General features: G+C 38.6%; 1 protein-coding gene across 6 annotated transcripts in view; it reads left to right on the plus strand.

Annotated features, from left to right (window-relative positions):
• Nucleotides 1–23918, plus strand: part of GK (glycerol kinase) — a 56135-nt gene that overhangs the window by 21224 nt on the left and 10993 nt on the right. For 2 of the 6 annotated variants that reach the window (XM_032750340.3, XM_032750352.3), the window contains 6 exons: nt 111–207; nt 1732–1816; nt 5096–5216; nt 5405–5548; nt 6134–6214; nt 10800–13198. In XM_032750340.3, coding sequence (XP_032606231.2) covers nt 111–207; nt 1732–1816; nt 5096–5216; nt 5405–5548; nt 6134–6214; nt 10800–10807 — 536 coding nt within the window. In that variant the 3' untranslated portion in view covers nt 10808–13198. Of the gene's footprint in view, nt 1–110; nt 208–1731; nt 1817–5095; nt 5217–5404; nt 5549–6133; nt 6215–7623; nt 7711–10799; nt 13199–23918 lie in introns of those variants that run through there. The other 4 variants (XM_032750339.3, XM_041718534.2, XM_032750329.3 and 1 more) reach the window with 3 other exon arrangements.

Below are 23918 nucleotides of genomic sequence, written 5' to 3' on the forward strand. Positions count from 1 at the left end.
TCAAGATATCCCGAATATTTTTCTTACTTAAATAGTAACACTTTTAAGTGCTGTATTTAAGTGGTGGTGTGGTTGTGAAAAGCTAAGTAAGTGTTTTGTGTGTGCATTAGAAAAACTGGCTGAAGATGTGGGAACTTCCTATGGCTGCTACTTTGTGCCAGCATTTTCAGGACTGTATGCACCATACTGGGAACCCAGTGCGAGGGGGTAAGGATCTGACTGAACACTGCACTTGCAGGGGGATTTAATTTTACAAATTTTACAAATATTCCTTCAAGGTATGGGAAATTTTCCTTTTTGTTGCCTTAATTTGTCCAGATACATCATTCTCTGTGGTATTTTCATGAGCTAATGTGTTTCTGTTTTATATTTAACCTGCTGTAAACAGCAACTGCTACTGGGAGTAAAGGAAGGATTAGCTAGCCCAGCCGTTGATCCTCAAAAAAAACCAAAAAAACCCCAAAAAAAACCCAAAAAAAACCCAGTGTGGGACAGCAGGGCAAGGAAAACAATTTCTGGTTTTGAAAGGGTTTTTATCTCAGTAAAGTAAAAGAAGAGGTGTGCATTCCTGTGAACTGTCAGGCAACAAAAGTATTAAAGGAAGAATTCTGTGCTGATGAGTGTTTTTGAGCTCAGTTTCAGACCATGTAATTCCTTCCCACTTTGCCTCCTTCCCATTGTATATGACTTTCTTTCCAGTCTATTGAAAATTCTTTTCTACTTCTTTTTTTACAGCCCCTTTCCCAGTAGTTCAGACTCAACCACCTGGTAATAGTTCAAACAATAGGTTTTCATTTGTCTTTTCTGCTGCTGTGAGCTTGCCTATTGTTGTTAGAATCACAACATGCCACAGTAGTCATGAAAGCATAACAAATATAATTATAAAATAACTTTCCTCAAGTGGTAAAAGAAGTCTTAAAGACTAGCTTGTTCCCAAGGTTTCAAGTAGTTGCATCTTTAGAATTCAGATGCTTCTTGTATGTATGTTTTTCTTTAACGAGAAAGATAAACCTCTGAATTAGATGTTTTTACAGTTTTCCATATCAGAATACTTAACTTTTAATGGTTAAAAACTGATCTTTGGAATGGTAACAATGAAAAATGTCCTTTAATATCTTTGAACTTGCATGTATCCAGCAGTGTTTCTGTGTAGTACCCTGCTGTTCCTCAGCTGTTGAAGTAGAATAAAAAATGGTTATTTGCTTTGCCATTCAGAGCATATTGGCACAAATCAGCTTACTCATGGTTAGATGTAACATAATTGCCATACCCAAAAATCTCTTGGAAGATTCAGAAGCAACTAATTATCAGACTAGATCTGAAAACAATTTCAAACATTTAGAGAACAGCAATGACCCATATGGGCTTTTCCTTAAGAACTGAAAACATTAGAGAATTCATTAAGATTTTAGTGATCATTTCTATTATTTTTTAAATATAAATCAACCTCAATCAAGCCTATTTTTTTTTCTTAAAGACAGACTAGAATTTGTGGGGGTGTTTGTGTGTGTGTACAGATGATTTAAAGCAACTCTATTGATTGGACCCTTGAAAGCACTTTGTCAGGAAAATGAGAGAGTTTAGATTAAAGAAAAACAAGCTTTTTAATATTAAAAAAGTAGTCTTCATGCTATAGAACTGAATGAGATTAGAAGAGGACCTAGGTGTGAAGTATAGGTTTATGTCTGATAAGGAAGACTGTCCTGATTGGGTTTTTTCTCTCTTCAACAGTATCATCTGTGGCCTTACTCAGTTTACAAATAAAAACCACATCGCCTTCGCTGCACTAGAAGCAGTCTGCTTTCAAACACGAGAGGTAAAGGCAAATTGGGTCCTACATTCATTGTAAATTAGTGTGATAACAGGAACTGTAGCTCTTCAGGAAAAGATATTTAAAAGATTTAATGAAGATTAGTCATATGCTTTATTTTGTACTTGGATGCTATTTTTGTCTTTACTTGTTGATAATGTTGAAAAATTGCTCCTGTGGACTTAGCTAAAATTGAGTGGTACATTTTTTTTTGAGTGGTAATGCTTCTTTTTACCAGCATGTAAAATAAGGTGAACATATTTTGTGAATATTTTGAGGGGCAGAACATAGAATGTTTAGAATGGCAGGGCCAGTGACTACAAATTTTCATTGGTGTAGGAAACTACACTTTATGGTCTGCTGTGGCTTATGATGGTTTATGACGGCTTATGTCACTTTTGGTACACAAGAACAAAAAGGAGTTAAGGCAAGAAAGCAGCAAACATACCAAGGGAAAGCTGGGTTCACTTCCTGCTTGTTCCATCCTTCACTGCCTCAGCTGGCATTCAGTTACAGCCAACCAAAATTCTCACAGAGGAAATTAATCCTCTAGCCAACTCAAAGAGGTTGATATTAGTATGAGCACTGAATGTTTATATCACAATCTACTCCTCCCTGTGTTTGCAATCCCTGGGTTCTGTGCAAATACAGGAGGAAATTAAATCCCTAGGCCTTGCAAGATAACAGTCAAGCCTTAATTTGAGTACATGAATTAAACTGCTGTTATTTTAACATACTGATTTTTAAAATAGCATCCTGCTCAAACCATGTAAGATGAGGGAAGCATTGTGCTGTTTCTGTAGTGACATAGAATAAAGTACTCATTGAAAAAGACTGACAGAAATTTCATCCAGGTGTCTGCTTTTGAAGCTGTGCTGACAGCCGCTGAGTCCTCAGAAGGTTGTGAAGGAAATTGGAAGTAGCATTCTAATTTTCTAATTCTTGTATTAGAAGTTAGGGTAAAGTTACAGGCAACTGAACTGATTTGTTGTCTGCTCCTCTTTCCTTGCCACCCTCCCATCCATTCCCTCTCATGTGACAGCTCAGTGAACTTTCCAGCAGAAAATTATCCCTTTTTTTGCTGGGCTATTTTTCTGCTGGATTAATGACCTCAGCTGCCTCACAGAGGCATTCAGCAAATGTCAGAATGCAAGGCAGGGCATGTGGCTGGGAGTAGGAGAGAGGGAAATAAAGCTGTCATACTGAGTGAGGGTGAAGTTCAGTGTTTGAACAGACCTAACACTTCCCCATGCTTTAGTCACTCTGATTTTATCACAATGACAGGAGTGCCTGATCAGGCACTGGGCACTCTTAAATTAACATATTAAATCCTAGTGACACAGGAAGAATAAGTTTATGTTTTTCTAAAGATACATCATTAGTTCTGCCTTGTCAGAAACAAAGTTCTTTCAATTCCAATGCAAATGGAAGTCTTCAGGAAAAAGCCTTCATGGAAGGTCACCTTCACTGGAATTCTTGCCTGTTTGTAACATTCACTCCTTCTGAGTACTTTGTTATCCAAAAAGCTTCTTCCTTATGCAGAGAGATAACACTTGTTACATTTTTTCTTCCAGAAGGAATTTTGGAGAAATAAGCAATTTTTCAGTTTTTATTAAGAGCTGTACAATGCTGTCATGAGGCAAAATCTGCATACTTGGATCTTTGCTCTTCATCCCACCTGTGTACAGTAGAGGTAGCAACAGCATGACCATGATTTGTTTTGGTCCTTCATCCCTTCCTGGCTCCTAGCATTCTTTTTATTACTTTAATCTTTGCTGAGTGCATGCTGATCCAACATGCTCTTACATAGTGGTAAACAAACCCAGAGCCTCCAATGGTGCTGAAGTTCTGAATGGCAAATAGGCAGATAATATCGCCTTAGACAAATGTGAAATGATGTATGTGAAGGAAATAAGTACTCGTATAGTACTGCCAGCAAACTGTGTGCAAGAATCCTGATTTCCAATTTATTTCTAGTGCGTTGAACAGTGGGGGCCCATAGGCAAATGCTGCCACCATGAAAATTTGCCTTACTCTTCTTAGCTTGTAATTTTTAACCTTTATTTATCCTGGGCAGTTCCTTTAGTTCCTTTAAAGATTTTTCTGGCTTACTTTCTGGAAACTGGGAGAATCTCCTGGATAGTTAATCTCCATGTAGTTTTCACTATCTTGCAAGCCTACATTTTTTTTTGTTCTTTTTTTAAGTAGCATGTTGACTGTTCCTGGTAAATACTGTATTACAGGATACTTTGTGAGCTACAGAACAGGGCAGAATGCACTGTAGTTTTGGTCTTTTTTGTGGTTTGTGTTGTTTTCTCATTTAAAACTGAGAGAAACACACCTCTTTTTTATTTAAATACACTGAAAAATTGTAAAGAAAAAATCATACTGCACTTGTTAATGCCTAACTTGTGCACTAGCCTTATAAAATGTAAATGAGACATTTAACTGACTGCTTTTACAAAACCCTACAAAACACACTATTCTGTATTTATTGGTGCTTATGGGGTAATGTCATGGTGCTACCAGTAAGTAAGGTTTGAGGCAAGTCTTACATTTTTAGGAAAGCCTAAAAATTCACTGATACCTCTCTACCATTTTGAGAGGTATCAGTGAATTAAATACTCCACCTTAGTTAATTATTCCTTGCAAACACTTCAACACTTTTAAGCTAGAGACTGTGCCCAAATGGAGGAAACAGAATTTTACAAAAAAAATTACACTTAACAGTTTATTTTTGCTCTCTGTCTTGTTTGATATAAAATTTTCCATTTTCAACAACTAATTGAAAATATTTGAAGAGGCTGCTCTTTCAAAACATTTCAGCATTCCTCAGTTTTTATTGAAGAGTCTTCCAGATTGTCAAATGTTTTAATTCTTCAATTCTTGAATCCATTGAATTAGAGAAGGTATCTAGACAAAGGATGATCAGCTGAAGGACTCCATTTATTGTTGCTGCTTCCTTTGTTAGCTTTGATAAATGTTCTCACCAACTTTTCCTAAAATTCCTCTAAGGCCACATAAGCAGCACATAGGATACATCTAGAGCACCTGAGGAGAAAGGTGTCCTGGACTGGGATTTCTGTCATGAAGAGAATGCACGTGCTGTGTATTAAACAAAACTGTGTTGTCATTACTGTGTTGTTTTGCCTTTTAAGATGTAGGAGAGAGGAATGATCTACTTATCCCTCTTCAGCAAATGCTGTAGTTTCAGTGTTTTACACTCAGAGGGTATTAGAGCATTTCTGTGCAATTAAATTGTAACATGTATTACTCTTATTTAAGATTCTAGATGCCATGAACAAGGACTGTGGGATTCCACTAAATCAGTTACAAGTAGATGGAGGAATGACCAATAACAAAATCCTCATGCAACTCCAATCAGACATTCTCTGTATTCCAGTAGGTAAGATGAATTGACAGCTCCTGCTTCCTTTTTAATGCTGAAAACATTACTTTGTAATGGTCATTGAGAACAAACTGGGTAGATTGCTTTGTTGTTGTATCTTGATAGATATATCAATATTTAGTTCTGATGTAATTAAGGTGACTTCCGTTAAAAATCATTGTGGTCGTCTCTGTGTTTTCCTTCAGTAAAGCCATCAATGACTGAAACAACAGCTTTAGGAGCTGCTATGGCAGCAGGAGCTGCAAAAGGTATTGAAGTTTGGAGTCTGGATCCTGGAGATTTGACAGCAGTGACATGTGAACGATTTGAACCACAGATAAACCCAGAGGGTAAAACCTTTTTGTATTATCTGAGTTGCAAACTTATTTTTTTCACAGATATTGACATACTGGTTTTGGGTCCTCTTTTGGCTTTAAAAAGCTTACATTAATTATTGCTTTTTGGCTAGCTATCTCATCAGTTCTTAAGTCCTTGTAGAGATGGAAAGTATGCACTTGACATAATTAATCCCTGTGCAAGATAAATGCTTTTCTGTCTTTTCAATCATTTCTTTTTGGTACATAATTTTGTCTTAGCATTTTGATTATAATTACTTCTAAAATCCTACTTCAAGACAACATTTGAAGGGTTTCTACATAAATATCAATTGCATAATTTTCCCCTGCTTGTAAACCTTTTATTGGTGAACATGAAGGAAATTTATTTTATTTCTTCTTACTATGCATAACTGTGGGGTTTAGGGTGGAGTTTTTTTGTGTATTCAAAAAAGCATTTTATATTACTTTCTCTGTGTAAACAAATGATACTGTGTAAAAGAGTGAAAAACTCATATTGCCTTATCTGGTTCTTAAATATTTCTGGTTGCACACCTATGCATTGAGAGGCTTTTCTGTTTTCTGATTTCTTAATTTCAGAAAGTGAATATCGCTATGCCAGGTGGAAGAAAGCTGTGATGAAGTCTATGGGATGGGAGTCATCTGGCGGTCCTGCAAATGGTAAACCAAAAATTAATGCAGGTCAAGTATTATTAATTAGCTAGTTAACCTAGGGAACTCATCTTGCTTTTGCTGACCTTTTCTGTTCATACCATCTCTGGACTATTATAGTGATTTAAAGGTCATTACTTAAATCCTCTGTGGGACAAAGCAGAAAAATAGATATCTGGGTCTTCCTCCTGAATAGCTGCAGGTTTTGCAGAATGGCACTGGTTTGCAAAAGAAAAAAATCTCACCTGCAAGACAAGATACAGCACAATGCTTAGAGCACAGGGACTTTGTAAACTTTCTTGTACCATAACCTCCTGCTGCAAAGGAGAAGGGTTCCACCCTGTGGTTTTGCTTGCTGTATCTGCCTTCGTTATTTGTTGTGTAGTAAGGAGGGATTGATATCCATATTAAAATCTATTTGACCCATAGGGCATAAGAGCAAGGAGCTCATCATAAGGAATTACACAGACCTATTGTTATATACAGAAAATATGAAAAAACTTTTGAGGGACTGAACAAGATCTTCTGAAGTAGAGGCCTTTCTCATCTGTCATGTTTGAATTAAGTTAAACCTGCAGTCTTCCTGTGATCTATAATTTGAATTTTTATTTTAGTACTATTTTGGGATAAGTTTTTAGTCCTGAGTAATAATATAACACATAATTTATGGGCTTTTACTTAATTTCATTTCCCTTTTATTGGAAAAACTATTAAAATGGAAAGTATTATGTAAAGAGTCCTCAAAATTTAAACTCCCCCCACAATCCAAAATCCACAGTTGGAGCCCTGAAGCTGCATGTGGCCACTTTGTTCTTGAAAGCTAAAATTTTCCTTTTGCCATCCTAAATGTTGGTTTAAATATTTTATTTAACACTGTGGTTTACAAACAATTCTGCCAAGGCTATTGGGAAGGGAAACAGATGAATTAACATGAGCAATATGATTCCCTTCAGTATTGACCTTTATGATTTAGAACCCTTACATCTAACCTAATGCATATCTTACTAGGGTAAAAAAATCTGTCTTGCAGTAAATAAATCTAGATGTTTTTCCTTCAGTTTATGTGAAGAGATATGTTTATCATATCTTTAGTGATTTTCTGGTCTAACACCTGGAGGGAAAATGTTATTTTCCTTAGTGCTTTGATAATTTAGGGGTAGGTTGGGATTAGAGAATACTAGAAATGGGTTCAACCTAGATAGTGCTGACAGTGGAATTTGGACTTGAACTCTTACAGAAAGAACTTGGTTTGAATTATTATGGGGTTTATGCATAATATTTTTTTAGTTCTTCTGCAAATGTCACTACATTTGTTACTTTTTACTTTTCATATATATTTAACACATATACTGCAATTTATATATATATTTCTCTTTTGATTTGCTTGACTGGAAACACCATCCCCTGGATGCCATCAGGTGACAGTAGTATCTTCTCTAGTCTGCCTTTCAGTATTTTTGTTATGGGTAGCATGCTAATGTTAATTGGAGCAAAGTACCTCTCAGGTTAGTTATTATTTGAACTAGATAGCTTTAAAAACTACCTTCACTATTTTAAGTTTTGGGTTTTTTATATTCCATCTGTCTGTTTCTAGCAAAAATGGTGCTTTTTGTTGTTCATGCACACAAACGTTTGAGGGTGTGAATCAGGCATAATGTGCCTAAGAGAACCCAGGGAATGCCATCTCAAATCCATCCTCATGTGCCATTTAATTTGTAGCTGTTGGATGCACATGAACCCTTGGACTCCCGTTTGTCTGTCTGTGCAGATTGCACACCATTTATAACAGGGATACAGGTTGGAGCAGCCTAGCAGAGTTATGCATTGCTTGCTTTACAGTGTGCATGGCAGATAGAATGAGGTTCCATCCTTTATCCTGTATTTCTTCTTGCACTGTTTTTTAATTATTTTGAGGATCTTGTTTTAATTAAGTGAAAACTATTTATTCTGTCTCCAAAAGGCTTCATGCACCCATTTGATTTTTCTGGACCCCTTGAAATTATTGTATTGTTAGAAAACTTCATCTACTAAATCTATAAAACATTCTTCTCGTACTTTGCTCTTGATGGATAAGTGAATTAATTTAGTCTAAAAAGAAGAAACCCTAAAATGGCTTAACTGCAAAACTGGGAAGGGACTGTGTGCATATGCAATGAAGATGCATCTTCAACCTGTTAATATGCAATTTATTTTAAAAGAAAACTATTAATGTATAAGACATTTCATTAAGATATTCTTACAGTAAGAAAAGGAAGCTTATTTGATGATGTCATTTATTCCTTGTCACAGAATTTCATTCCAGAGAAAGTATTTTACAGTATAGGCATTGCTGCTGATTAGTAAACTGTTTGGAGATTGTTTAGTTCTCTTTTTTTAGTTTTGGCTTTGGAGGGATAGGCAAGGAGGTATTAAATAAACAGACAATTGAGGACTCCAGCATGCTTCTGTGGTGATGTGTTTGTATGTTGTTTCTACTCATTCAGCCTGAATTAACTATTCAGTTGTAATTTTCCTTGCATGGAAGAGGTGGTTGCAGCTTGTAGGAGAACTAAAATTAAACCAAACAAGTGCTAGGCAAAAATCAAAATGAACAAATGGATTTTCAGTGATTTACTAACTCTGGAATGTATCTGTGAGTGAGAAAGATCTATATTTTGAAGAATAAAATAAAACCAGCTGTGAATAAATGGGTAAATTTTTAACAGGCTGAACAAAGTAACATGAATATAAAGGATACCTAAAATAATAAGGAAAATCATTGATAAATGAGCTAATAAGCAACTTAAATTCTGTGATTGCTTTTTAAAAACAACTAATCAGTAACCTGTGTATTAAACTTGCACTACTGGAATTCATAAGAAAATATTTCTTTTTCTCCCTTCTTTAAGTTTGTCTGTGCCTTTCTGACCCACAATTGGGAAACGTACTCATCTCAACTCAGTGCAGCCTTTAGAGCTCATTTTTGGCCTTGTTTTCAGAGAACAATAACTATTGATATGGTTACTGTTACTATGTGTATATAGTTGTTATACATACCAGTATAATTACTTTATATATTAATATATTGCTTTACTATTTACATGGTAAGCTTGGGAAGAGAAGTTGTGAGAAATTTCCTGTTCTTTGTTTTAAAAATGATGAGGTCTCAAAAGGAACAGCAACAGTGATGTTACATACAGGTTGTAGTTTTGCCCAGCTGTACATTAGTGTAGAACATGAGATACAGAATTTGCTTTGTCAATTGGAGCACGGCTGCTTCCCCCTTAGACACTTACTCTGGTAAATATCCTTTAGTTCTTAAAAGCTAGAACTTGCTGACCAGGCTTTTCTTCTAATTCAGTACAGAAACTCCATTTAATTAATTTGTTACATTTTATATTTTAGTGAAACACTGTAACTCCAACAGTCATCCACAGTAGTAGGTTTCAGGATTGAATTTAGGGGGGATTGAATTCATCCTTCATGTGCTGAAGCAGCAGTAAGTCTCACATAGCAACAGTGCTGATGCTGAACATGTCTCTCTAGGGCAGGACCATGATTTTACAGCTACTGAAATGTGAAGGAAAAATCTGCTGTGCCAGAATAGAGAACACTAGCATAGCAAAACCCCATTTACAGAACTGCTAAGCTGCCTTTTTATGTGGCACCTGATGACTGAACAATGCTCTATTAATTATATAATTTCATAATTTCATCAAAATCAGGCCAATTGTACCTTATTTTATGATATTCACTCTTCTCTCCTGGAGAGAAATGGATGGTATTTTTCACTATTGGAGCAAGGTGCATATAACAACTAGAGTCCTTATGCTAAGTTTTTTTTAAGTTTTTGACACTCGTTTTGGAAGTGGACATCAGAGAGATTTCAATATATTCCATAGCAGTAGTTTGGTTTTTTTGCTTTCTTTTGTTTTGTTTTTTGCAGGAGGTGAGTAGAAGTTAACTGAAATGATCCTATATTTTATTAGAATCACATTTAAATAAATGCCTCTGTGGGCTTAAATTGGCATCTCTCAAGTCAGGTATAGAGGGGATTGGCTATATATGGGGTCTTATGTGGCATCTGGGGTACAAAGTTATTTGACTTTATTCTCACAGAATGAGACATCAGTGCTGATCGGCAAAACTATATTGTCCCTGCTTCAATACCCTGTGGAGTTTGGTTTTTTTTAAGATTCTGGTTTTCCTTTTTAGTGTCTTTTGTTGTGATTGTTACTGCCAAATTGCATAGTAATTTATATATAGGGATCACTGTGCAGTTCTGCAAGATAGTTGCAATAATATTTTCCAAATATCTGAAAGTTGAGCTCATATTTAGAAGACAATAAGTTTAAATTACCTTCTTTCATTCCTTCTACTTGTTAAAAATTTACCCATCTTAGTAGTGTGGTCTCTGCTCCCCCTACTGTGCACATCCCACACACTTAAGAGCTGGCTTATCTAGTGTCACAAGACATATCTAATTTATGATTGCGGTAGTTGAAAGCAAAATTTGGTTTTACTGAATTCCTCTTATAGCTCAGCTGTGTTATAGAGTGTTACTAATGTTTTAGAATAAGTTCTGTATTCCTAATGCACACATTTTTTATTTAAGGTAATTGAGGCTACTTAGTGGACTCACTGGATGCAGCTGATTTTTTTGTTTCGGTTTGTTTTGTTGTCTGAAGAGATTCCATCACCAACGTGATTATGCTACTTTTGTGGTTCAGTCTGTTCACGAATCCATCTGTCACCAGTCCCTATGTAACTTCCCAGTGGTGCACTGAAAATTCAGTCTTCAGCCCTTCATTACTCTGTTCCTTACCCAAATCAACTCCACATGCACTGGAAGCCTTTGTGTGGACGATCTCACATCATCCTCTAAAATTTCACAAGCCCTAGCTTTGTCTGAGAAAGTGGTATGGAAAAAACCTGCAGTCTCTGAGGTAATGATGGCAGATGTTTAGCTGTCCTTTTCAGGAGTTTGGTACTTCATACAACACACTTCAGAAAGTTAATGATGCACTGCGGAACTTTATAAACATCTTACAATTCTTCCAGCTGCTGTGAATTACTTTTCATATGCCAATGGTTGCCAAAGATGTTTTATTGTAGTTGCCACTGGTGTGAAACACCTTCCATGGTACAAACCTTTTAAACACTAGCCCAAGATGGATTTCCATAGCACACACTGCCTCTGATTTGGCAATGAGGAGTTTGCTGCTATGGTCCACAGAGTATTGATGAAACATTCAGTTGCAAGGTTAAAAAGTTGGGTTCGGCTCTGGCACATATAGTCACTTGGCCTATCATAAGTATTTATGACACCAAGTGCTGTAGTTGTACCTTTAAAGAGATGAGAGAAAATAGTGTGTTGCTTAAGGCCATGTGGTTTTCTGCTAGCTTGGAAAGACAAGTTTGATGCAGCATGCTTTTGACAGGACAGCTGCTTGGTCCTCAGCAACTGATAACTTCAAGCTACTCTGTACAGTGCACTTTTCTTGACCAATACTGCATATATCCTGTCATCCTGCTTAAGTGACTATTTGTTAAACTTTAGAAAGTTGAGGCTAGCTTCATTTTCATTAAAGAGGGTCCACTCCAAACTAAATATCAGTGCTTTAGTTCTTAATTTCATTCAGTATATCTCAGGGACCAAAATCTCCCTTTCAGTTTCCATGTCCGTAGTTTTAACTGCAAGATATTGCAAAATATGCTGGGACAATCCAAAACCCTGGCTCAGTAGAATAAGTACTGGCACCTTAAATGGGCCACTGGAATTTACAGACAATGGAGACAGCTGAATTGCATCCACTTTGAAATCTTTTGTTTTCCACATAAAAGGAGTGAGGTAATAATCTTATCTTCAGCTTTCCTGTTTGTACCAACAGCATCCCAAAGGCCAGCCTTATTGGTTAGGTCAAGGAAAAGGTGTTCTTGTGTAGCGATGTTAGACCAGTATGGAATGGCAGTATGGAATGTTAAATGTGGAAGCAACACAGAGAATTTCAAAGATGTGTTAAAATGCACTAGGAATTAAAGGGAGAGGGGTTTTGTGTGCATTTGCTCTTAAAGATTGTCTTTAACAAAGTTCTTTGATTAGAGGCTTAGTTTTTAAAAGGATGTTATATGTCTGAAGCAATGAATTGCACAGAAGTTCAGGTCTGTACAATATATTTAATATCAAATGCATATTAATTGCCTTTTTATTGTCAAGTGCAATGACTTTTGAAAATGTGACTTTTAACTTAGAAGATAGAGAAGGAACATTTTTTGTCCTGTGGTTGCATGTATAACTTCAGCAGAGAGAAGGGATTTTGTACACAAGTAAATATAACAGCATCATTCAAATCCCGTCTCTCCTGTAAATACTCACATGTGAGGTGTGACAGCCAAAATTTCTGGTGTTTCTGGTTTGTATTGGAGAGGTGAAGAGTGAAAAAAGAATATGATCCCATATCAAAAATTTCATACTCCTTACCTTTACTCTGAGCTGTTTCTGATGCCACTGTACCCCATGGAAGAGGAGTGGAGCACAGGGAGCAGGAGCAGCACACACCTCAAACTCTGGGCTTCTGGATATGACCTCTGAGTCTTGCCAAAACCACTGAAGTGCTGGACCAGGGAACGAATAATGCTGAAGTGTTGCCTTTGCCCATGATAAATGTGGCAGGGGGAAAACTTGTACCTAACAAGTAGGAGAGGGAATTTTTGCTGCTTTTCTGACTTATCTTTTACTGGGAAACACAATTCCTATTAATTTTTCACTGAGTAAGAATCATTATTTTATTTTCAATTGCTGTTGCAAATGTTTTTTAAGAGTTTCACATCACTGTTAACTTTCTACCAACATAGTTGAAATATATTGTAAACTGCTTGTTGGCGGGGAGGGGACAAACTGTTAAAGTTAGCTTTTTGTGAAGCTGTGATTTATTTTTTTTTTATGAATTACCAGTTTATAAATTCTTAATGGAGAAATGCATTAACTTGGTATTAAAGTACCATAAATGAATTTATGGAAGGTGTCCATTTATTCTTGTACATCATCTTTCAGACACATTGTCACTAATATTTTGACATGAGGCATGAGTATACACTGATACATATATAAAGCAGTAAAGCAGCCTCTCTGAGACGTGCTTTAAGTTGCTCAGATGTACAGGTGAAATACATGCAGTTCTGCTTTCTGCTTCAGTGATGCAAGGACTCAAGGACTGGATTAGAAATCACATTTCCTCATGTCCCTTCATGTTCAGGAAAAAGCAGAAAAGCACAAGTAAAACAACAGGAAGGAACATGGTCATAGTACAGGTTTGATGCAAAGGTGGGGTGGGGCCAATACACCAAACAGGTTTTGGTCTTATACCACAGTCTGGCAATTGCTACAGATTCAAAAGCCATTGTGAGCTGTGGGGAGAAATGTTTATGATATAGCAAACTGCTGGGGTGGTAGCTGGGAGCAGAAGGTTCTGTTATTTTAAAAAAGGAGCATGGGTTGTATCTGATGGGTACATTTAAGGAGTGCACCTGCTGGATTCTTATTCTGTCTCTTTGTGGCTTCCAGCTGCCTGCTACACATCCAGTGCTCCATGATTATCCAAGGACATAACCTTCATCTCTAGCCTTTACAAATCCTTAGTCTTTACAAATCCTTAGTTTCCTATATGGAAGTCAGTTGTGTGTGTCAGAAACAAAACTCACTCACCAACACACCCTGGAAACAAAAATACACTCAAATTTCAGGTCAGCACACAAACATCACTCAATATCACACTTCTCTCTCTGCCCATGAGACTCCAGTGTCTTCCTTTCACACGGCAGAATTGCAGCATTGCCCTTAGCTGCCCTGCACAAGAGTATACTCAAATTTCATGACTCATCAAGCTGGAATATTATGAGATTAGAATTTTAATAATTTAATTAGTTTAGAAGCTTATAAATATTTTTTTTTCAGCAAAAGCTAATACAACGTCTGTTACTCAGGAATTCTGTGCAGTATAAGCAAACTTCTTAATATCCACATCATCATCCAAGCTCTAATCTTTCATCTAAAGAGTCCTAGATCTCTATCAGCTCTTGGAATGCTGTCCCATTATCAACTGTAGCTGGGCCCAGTATGATTGCTATATGCACATGTATGTTTTTCTAATTACTATATATATTATATATAAATTACTGGAATTTATGGAAGTAGTACTTCAATCATGGAGATAAAGATGGGCAAATGAAGTGGGAAGCGGCCCAGGAGCATTGCTGGAATGATTTCTCCTGAGGGATCTCTGCAGGCTGGAGAAGTGGGCTGAGCTGACAGAGCTCTGCGAGGGGAAGCGCCAAGTCCCACCCCAGGAGGGGCAAACCCCTGCACTGGGACAGGCCAGGGACCAACCCTGGAAGCAGCTCTGCAGGGGGCTCCTGGTGGACACCAAGTTGAACCCTTGTTTGCAGCACCTGGACAAAGAAGGCAAAGAGCACTTCGGGCTGGGTCAGGCAAGGGAGTGATCCTTCCCTCAGCCCTGCTCAGACACACCTGTTGCCCACAGGAGCTGTGGATGCCCCACCCCCAGAAATGTTCAATGCCAGGTTGGATGGGGCTTTGAGCTACCTGGTCTAGTGGAAAATGTCCCTGCCCATGGCAGAGCAGCTGGAACTACAGCATCTTTAAGATCTCTTCCAGCCCAAAGCATTCCATCATTCTGTGATACCTGGAGTGCTGCATGCTGCTCTGGGATTGCCAGGATGAGAGAGACACAGACATAACAGAAGGAGACCTGTGACAGGCCACAAAGATGGATGAGGTGTTAGAGCATTTGTCATGGGCGAGAAGTTGAGACATCTGGGCATGTTCAACTTGGAGAGAGCTCAGATATAAATTCCTGACGCAAGGACTGAAAGCCAGACCCTTCTCAGTGGTGCCCAGTGACAGAACAAGAGACAAAGGACACACGGGAACACAGAACATTCAAACAAAAGAAAATAATGTTTTACTCTGAGGGTGGTCACATAAGGGAGCAGGTTTCTCAGAAGGGTGGGATCTCCATCCAAGATACTCAAAACCTGATCTCACTGACCCTGCTCTGAGCAGAGGGTTGGCCCAGACAGAGGTGCCCTCCTGCCTTGGTCCATCTGTGGGGCTGGTTAGATCAGCCATGGCTGAAGCCTTGAGCCAGCTCAGAACAAAGGCCAGGGGAAAGTCCATGCTGGTTTATTTGGACAAAGCCAGTTCAGTTTGTATGAACCAGGTGTCACCCACTGTTGTATTTCAACATTCTTCAGCTGGCAATCTTACTGTGTTACCCTGTGCAGGTATTTGCTTTGGAAGAGTCAGCCTGACTGTGTGGGCTGGTTATCTTGCTTGGTTTAGTCCTGAGAGACATTCTCTTAAGCAGTTGCAGTGGGAGTTTAAGTAAAATTACTTTTTCAGATTTCTGATTGCTTTAATCTAACACCCTATTTTTCATAGGGAATTACACCACCAGGTGGTTCAAAGGCACCTAGAAGGCAAGCATGGGACAATGTGTGTCTAAATTGCAGTTAGCAAAACCTAAAAGTATGGGTTCCTTAAGTTTTTGTAATGGGAAGACATCAGTATGGGAGTAATTTTTTTTTCTCCAGTGTTTTTTTCCTCAGATCTATGGGCTGCTGGTCTAGGAGCTCCTTCTCTGACTATCATTCAAAGTACATCCACTTCAACTGGAGGTATCTCCCACAGTATTCCTTTTCAGTTCTTCAGGAGCACTCCGAGAACTGAGGCTCCAGCAGGTCTGGTTTCCTGATCTCCTGACACACTCCCTAGGTCTTGTGCAACTAGGAAACAGACAGGATGACACTGGCCATCAGTTGTCACTGTCTAGAACAAGCTTTTCCCTCCCACCACTACAGCCAGGTGCAATTGTATTCTGTTTGTTTTGGCAACAGGATGAGTTAGCATGCTCAACAGCACCCACAGTTCCTTTACCACGTCAGGAATGGGGGTCTTTCACTTCAGCTACTTATTTGTGCTAAGCTTTCAGTCCCATCCTTCCCTCTTGCATGGGTTGTCTTGCAGGTAGAGCCATTGCTAAAAAAAAATTGTCACAGAGCTTATTGTTTGATACAGATTCATGAACTCTTTGCCTTTAGCTTTTATGAGCACAGAAATCCCTTTGTTATTACTACTCACTCTGCAACACCAGGAGGTGAGAGGATACATAACACAAATATTAATGCCCTTCCCTAAGTGATGCTTCATTGTTAAAATCACTTTCTTCCACAAACATTAAAGTCAGGTGCTGCTTCAATATGAAGGAAGATTACTTGAAAAACCATGGAAATTGCTTCAATCTCTATCAGCTTATTACTAGAATCTAACTCCAAGGCTTCTGTGGACAGCATTTTTGGGAAATGAATGTACCATTGCAGCTTGCCAGCCTTGATTCCTCAAGGGTAATTGATTCTTCAGATGTACAATTTTGAAGAACTGACTCTTCAGCAGAAGAAAGTGCTTTAACAAAATAAAATGCTTTTAGAGATTTCACAGTAGAGATACCGGAGGCATCAGATATTTTCCATTTTTTGAGGTTTTTTAAGGAAAAAGAAGAAGAGGGCGGAATCTGTAACATGCAAGAATCATGTCACTGTGAAGCAAAATGCAAGATTATAACTATAATATTGTTCTCAGCTAAACCTCAAGACATGTATTTTTAAGTCTCTCCACCAGGAAATTGGTATGTATCACCAACACAAGCTATTTTTATGTGGACTCTAGTGCTCTAAAAAGTGCAGACCACTTCAAGTGCAACATGGTGCCTCTATCCTGTGACTCTAATACATGAACCTTAAATAAAACAAATTGCACCTTGTCTTGCTTTGGATTTCAGCTCACTGATGAATTTCCAGCTCAAGTCAGGGGCTGCCATACCCAGTGACACATTTTGGACCATGCCATCATCACTTTGACTCTTACCAGACTGTTTGTTTGACTTCTGATATCACACCAACAAAGTGTGAAGTGCACACAAGGAAGGGTTTGTCAAACTTCAAAATGTTAAGTAATGTTCAGCAATGCTAAGCACAATTCATGTTAATATAATTAATGATTAAATTAAATGAAATATAATCGTGCTGAAAGATTGTATTTGCTAATCTTGTAATAGGTCATTTGCTTATTCATGAGGATGTGAAATACTGAGTCACAATTGATGTGCAATGAGCTATGCTGTATATTGGAATATGCAGGTAGAGTTTTATTATTCAGTGTGTGAGTAAGCACTTAGGAAAGGCAGAAAAAAACATACCTGAATTTTAGCAGTTCAGAACACAGTGTAACACAATAGTAGATCAATATAACAAGCAACAGGATGGTTAAAGGTCATTACAGTAGGATGACACTGGTTTACAGAATGGCCTTGATATACCTGAAATTGCTGGAAGAGTTCATTATAGCTGTGTTAAAGAAAGCCAATCAGTTATTTCCACTTGCTTTTCAAAATCTGTTGAAATTATCACAGCAGCATTTGGCACAGTATTGTCACAATGAAAATGTTGAAATCATCATTTAAATATTTGTGCAGAAACATGAGTCACAGCTATACTACCTTACAATAGAAACAAAAATAACATCAGCATGCGGGCAGCTCACTTACACATTGTAGATCAGCACTGCCAAACTAGTTTGCACTAAACACGTGGTACTAAACACTTATGAGGAAACACAGTGAGGTGTTTCATAATAAAATTAAAAAAAAAAAAAAAAGTGGTGTGGTAATTCTTGTTTACAGATATTCCCTTAAGATTGTTCACATTGTGAATTTCCACTAAAAGTCAGGAAGTTCCAGCACCAAGGTTACACACAGACCTAGTAGTCCACATCCACTGAAGTATAATTAGTAATTTCTCTCAATGGATATTTCATTTGGACACTGCCTAGTCTTTGAAATGACTGATGTTCCATAATGAAGAAAATGGATGTAAGTAATATCCATGGATCTCTTGCTTCTCTTTTATTTTGAAGTTGGAATTTTTTTAGAGCATAAGACATGGGACTGAAATGACTCTGAGCCACAACATTTGCAGACACGCCTCCAAGGTACCTCTCTCTCATTCTCTTCCGGCACTGAAAACAACACAGACGTGTTCAGAAGGCTGCTAGAAGTTGTTGGTTTGTTCTTTTGGGTTTGCTTACCTAGTCCATCACTCTGTCTGGACTTGGTGTCAGTAAAAGCATTCCTGTTTCAGAGCAGGAACAAGGAGCTGGGGTTTCTCCATCTGTCTCCCCACCCTGCTGCTATACTGACATAACATGTGGCAGTCTTAGGGCACAGGGAATCACACACAGATGTCAGGTTACATCCTACTTCCAAAGTACATTTTCAGACCATGTTCTTCTTTTTCCACCTTTATCATGTATCCCTTCTCTTGCCAGCCCAATAGAAAGAGGGATGAGCTAAACGAGAGTTCTGCCAAAGCCCACACATTGAGTGTTTGCTGGGGTTCAGGGTAGTATCTTATGGGCTTTTTTGACAGGTCTGGCTTACATCATGTCAAGAACAGAGTAGTGCTTCTGGAAAACAGCACTGGGGAGCAAAAAAAAAAAAAAAAAAAAAGAGCAGATGCAGTTTGATGCACTGCGTTTGTATAAATTCTCTTTCCCAGGCTCGGTGCTGAAGCCTGGCCCCCACAGCAGCCCCTGGCCAGCAGAGCTGTGCTGCCCATGGCCAGAAGGATGCTCTGCTGGGTTGCTGGCCCCACGCAGGATGGCACTGCTGTGCTCTCACTGACTTTGTGGGCATTGGGGTGGGCACTGATCTAAAATCTCTGTATCATCACCACAAAATTGCTCTACTGCTGTTTTGTTTCTCTGCATTTAGAAGGGCTTTTGCAGAGCTGCCCTTGGTATCTTGGGCCTTAACTAAGCCAGGCTGTTATCAGAGCAATTTCAACAGCTGATATTTCAGGGCAAGTCACATAATGCTTCTAATTTAAACAAATAAAGACAAATAGAGTCTATTCAAAACTAATCTTTCTTCAGTGAAGACAAACTTGCAAAGCGTGCAAGAAAATAATTAATGTTGAGAGTTTACAAAAGCCCCCAGTGACAGAGTCCCTTCATTTTGGGTGTGTGCACAGGTGAGATCAATCAATTCCTCAGTCCCCTGTGTCCTTACATTCAGCTTAAGTAGCATCCCACATGGTGGAAATATTCCAAAGAACAAAAATAGATTTGTCACCACTGTCATTTTTTTTGCCAGAGCAGATGTTAAGGAAATGTGGTCCTGACTTAAATATGAAAATACTGTTTGATCAGTCAGATAACTACATTCCTGGCCCCATGTGTGGGACTTATCATTTAGCAATCCATATTTCCTACACAGAAGTCATTAGCATAGATATTTATTATGTTATTATGTTCATTTTCAACAAACCTATATTTGTTTTGCTTCTTTGACATTTTCGTCATTTGCTAATGCCACCTGGGTTAACATTCAGTTAATGACACAAGTGACTTGAAATAGTAAATAGTTGTGCAATTTATAAACTGCAATATAAACAAAACAAAGTATGTCCACATGGTTATGGAAAGTTCTGCTTTGAATCTGAAGCTTTTGATTGATTAAAAGTTTAAAGTACAAATAGTATTTTCTGAACAGAGGAGCTTTCTTAATCACATTTTGCCTTTGCTGAAAAGTACCATCTGTTTATAATTTAAGAAAAGACACTTGTTGACTGTGTTAATTTCTCAAGAAAGCTCAATTCACTTGTAATTAAGGGCGCTCACTTGGCAGTTTGGTGAACACAAGTCCTTTGTTTATTCACAAAGCCAGCCATGTGCAGGCAGCACACTAAGTCTTGCTCTCTTACCCTCGTGCATCACACACCCAAGCAGATTATTGCTGCCAATTAAATCTGGGCCATCTTTTTGGGCAGAGGATGTGTGGTGAGAACACAGTTTGTCCCTGGGTAGGTCCTTTTGGATGGATACAGAGGATGTTTAACCCCACTGTCAGTGGGTGGGCAAACACCTCTGGCTTTGTGTCAGTACCCTGTGGCTGGATCTGGCAGGCAGCAGCCTGGCATCATCCTGGATCCCATCCACTCACCTTTCTTCATTCATTTCTCTTCTCTTCGTCACTGACTGTTCTGGGATGGTCACACCCTGTTAAATTACTCAAAATAAGACTAACAGCAGTGGGACCAGAGCTGGCCCTAAACTCATGCCCAGTGCGCACCACAGGCTGATGTTTTGGGAGGACTTCAGCATCTTTGAGGAATGATTTTGGGCGTTCAAAGACTCTAGGCTTGCAATAGGACCGAATAATTCACCTGGGGTCACACCAGGATTCTTTTGCTCAGGCCAGTCACTCTCAAACAAAAGGACCTAAACAGAAGGTGTAGTCTGATCAAACACCAAGTCCTTAGCCAGGATAGCAGCCACAGGCAGCTCCCACTCAGCCATTCTCATCACATCAGCTTTGCCCAGGTGATATTTAGAAACCTGTCAGGGTCTTTGATAAAAATAGAGCCCATTTAAAAATCCAGAGTACTGCAATTACTCAGGTTTATCAAATTTATCAAATAAATTGTATAAAGGAAGTGGACTTAAAGCACTACAAAAGTTTTAATTAAAAATTATGTCAGTGTGTAAAAAGAAACCACCAACTTTTATAATTAAATCTTGGCAAAAGGATTTTAATGCAAATGCCACAGCACAAATTGCATTAACTGTGTAAAGCTACTCAATATGGCTTTCTCTGCTGCTTTGCCTTTAGAGTAGGAAGAAGGATGAAAACACCATGCCAAAACCTCTCTGCACAGGAGTGGATATTAGTCACTTCAAATTCTTTCCTGTTTAATAGAAGGCATTAGTTTAACTTTCAGAGGGAGGAAAGTAATATTCTCAGTGGTGAAAAACAGCTGGGTATCATTAATGGCTTGAAAGTGGAGGTGGTGCTTTCAGCACTTCCATTTCACTTCCTCCTCCCTTCTCCCTTCTTTTCAGAGCCATAGATTTATTTCCCTGTTCTCACTTAACTGATTCCCAATTATAGCTTTCTGGCAAAATGAAGCTGGATTTTTGGAGGTTTCCTTCTATATCTTGTCAAGCAAGGCACTGGTGCATAATATTCAACAGATTTGCTTTTCTTCTGGGTTGTTTCTTTTGTTGTCTGAGCCACCTCACAAAAAATGTGAGAGAAGATTTCCTACTTCACATGTGCTCAAACCCCCTAATTCCTGACTCCTCCACAAGTGGAGCTGTAACTTTTTGATCTCAAAAGGACAGACTTTTATTCTGTTCCCTCTTTTTCCCTCAATGACTCTTGCCTCCACGCTGGTGGCTGCAGCCCCCTGTGCATTGTGCCCTGCAGAGCCCCTGTTCTCCCCTTGCCCTGCCCAAAGGCACAGCTGCAGCACAAGGCAGGCTGTGCTGCACACCCAAGGGGACATTTTCAACCTCTTATGCCAAATCTGTGCATCTTCCTTTCTGCAATCCATTGGCAGGGGGAAGGACAAATAGAAATGGTTTTTTATGTGGCCTAGTCCTTCTCTCTACTAATTTTTTCCTTGTCTTTGCAGACCAAGCCATTTTGATGGTTTCTGAGAAATAAGAAAGGAAAAGGCTCTGCCTTTTGCAGCAGCTGCTGCTGGTTGTTGCTGTCCCCAGGAAGGAGTTGTCAAGCAAAGAGGAATTTCTCTGGGGCAGTCTAATAGCTGAAGACCAGATTTTGCAGGGTTAGCTCCAGTCAGAGACAGAATGCCATTGTTAAGGATATGTCTGAAAAAGGTCACAAAACAGATAGGCAGAACTGTGTCTATTTGTTTCCTCCTATGGCCAGGATCCAGTGCTATCTGGATATTATTGCACAGTCCTATATGAAAGATGAACTTCCCTGTTCTCCCATACTCCTCCCTCCACCTGATCCTGATACATGCTTTTCTCCTGATTACTGCTCATTCCTTTGGCAACTGGAGACCCTGCTACCCTTTGTTTTATGCATGAGGAAAAGCCCTGGTGGTGCTCCTGGGTGATCAATAAGTGAGTCACAGCCTGTGGCACTGAATTCTTTGCAGCTGTGCCCCAGGCAGGTTTCAGTGATGCAGCTGTGTGGGGGTGGATGTTCCTCACTGCCACCGGCTCCTCTGTTGCTGCCAGCGTTAATTGGGAAGTCCCGAGGTCTCACACTGCCCCAGGGATGGAGCAGTTACCAAATGAGGTAGGTGCATATCCCCAGGAGCACAGGCAGGATAAAGGGTTTATTCCTTTCCTCCAGGGGACTACAACTGGTTTCTCAGCCACTGAGGTCTTGCTTTCCTACTTTCTCCTTCCCCAGGGATCACTTTTCCACTTAAGAGGATTAGCCTTGTTAACTTTAATTATTTTAATACTATTTTCTCAGTGCTTAGAGTTCTGGATTAAAGGTATCAGTTGCAGGTATATAGTTGTGTATACATATATATTTTAAAGTTTCTCCTTTTCACCTCTTTCCAATCTTCAAGGAGAAGATAAATATATTTTTCAAATTATGTAGTGTTTGTGTTGTTGGACTTGGCAGCATGTTTATGTCCTCTAATTGGACTTTGGAAGACAGCTCTCAGATAGAAGGTTTGTTTGGTATCAAGGGATTATCTTCTCTTTATGTAACTTTTCTTTTTCTCTGTGATATAGTGTGAGTATGTCAGGAGTATTCTACTTGAAGTTTATTATTTTTCCATTGCCTCCCTTTGTGAAGTATTGAAAGAAAATCTTACAGTTATAGTGCTTCATACAGTTGTAATATGTCAAATAGGGGATTTTTATTTTTGACTCCCTTATAAAATTAAATGGCATTTTTTGCTTTTTAGGATTTTATTTATAATGATGAATCATTGAAGAATTGCAGTTTGATTTTTTTTTTTTTTTTGGTGGGGGCAGAGGAAAGTGAATACAGCAGTTCCTTATTAGAATGCAAGAAGTTCACAAATTATTCTAAAATCAAAATGTGAGTAGGTGGATGAATACATAAACTCCTGGCAATTATTTTGCTTTCCAGACTGCATGGTGGGACTTGTATTATTTATATTCTGTCACAGATCTATTACCTACTAACTGTGATGAGCCATCAGCTGCAGATTAAGTTTTGAGCCAGTGTGCTTTTACTTGCATGATCACTTTGGTTTCAAAATAACCTTCATTCTCTTCCTGCTGCTCCTGGGGCTAATGAGCAAAGCTTGTCTAAAATACCCCAAATGCAGTTAAAACTCCAGAATTTAATTGCTGGTTAGAAAAAACTTTTGCTGAGAACATTTCTATTCCAAGCCCTGCATAGTCATTTAGAATCACCTGAGTGATGCTTACAAAACTCCTTTGGGATAAATAATTTATAGTGGGGCTGTTGATTGAATCTCTAAATGTCTTTGGGGTTTGCTCAGGTCTTCTTTGCTCATGAGCAACAAAATTTATATCTGAATAACTTCTTTGCTCATTTTCAAACACCGAAACTTCATTAGAGAAAGTGGGAATAGGTGAGGAAGTTTTGGGGATGTGGCACGTGCCCAGGTTTTGACTGGGCCATGAGTAGATCTAATGAAATGTTTACCCCAGTAGTTACCAACACTATGAATTGGGATCAAGACAGGATGTTTTCTCCTTATTTTCCTCAGCAGTAAGAGCACTTTGGCAGTGCCCAAGAACATCTTTTTTCTCCTTCCCATAACTAAATGTGCTGGTTCAAAAGTAAACCAGTGGGAGAAATGGACCCCACACAAATACCTTGAGAGAGAT

Source organism: Taeniopygia guttata, chromosome 1 (assembly GCF_048771995.1).
Source record: "Taeniopygia guttata chromosome 1, bTaeGut7.mat, whole genome shotgun sequence".
Taxonomy (NCBI): domain Eukaryota; kingdom Metazoa; phylum Chordata; class Aves; order Passeriformes; family Estrildidae; genus Taeniopygia; species Taeniopygia guttata.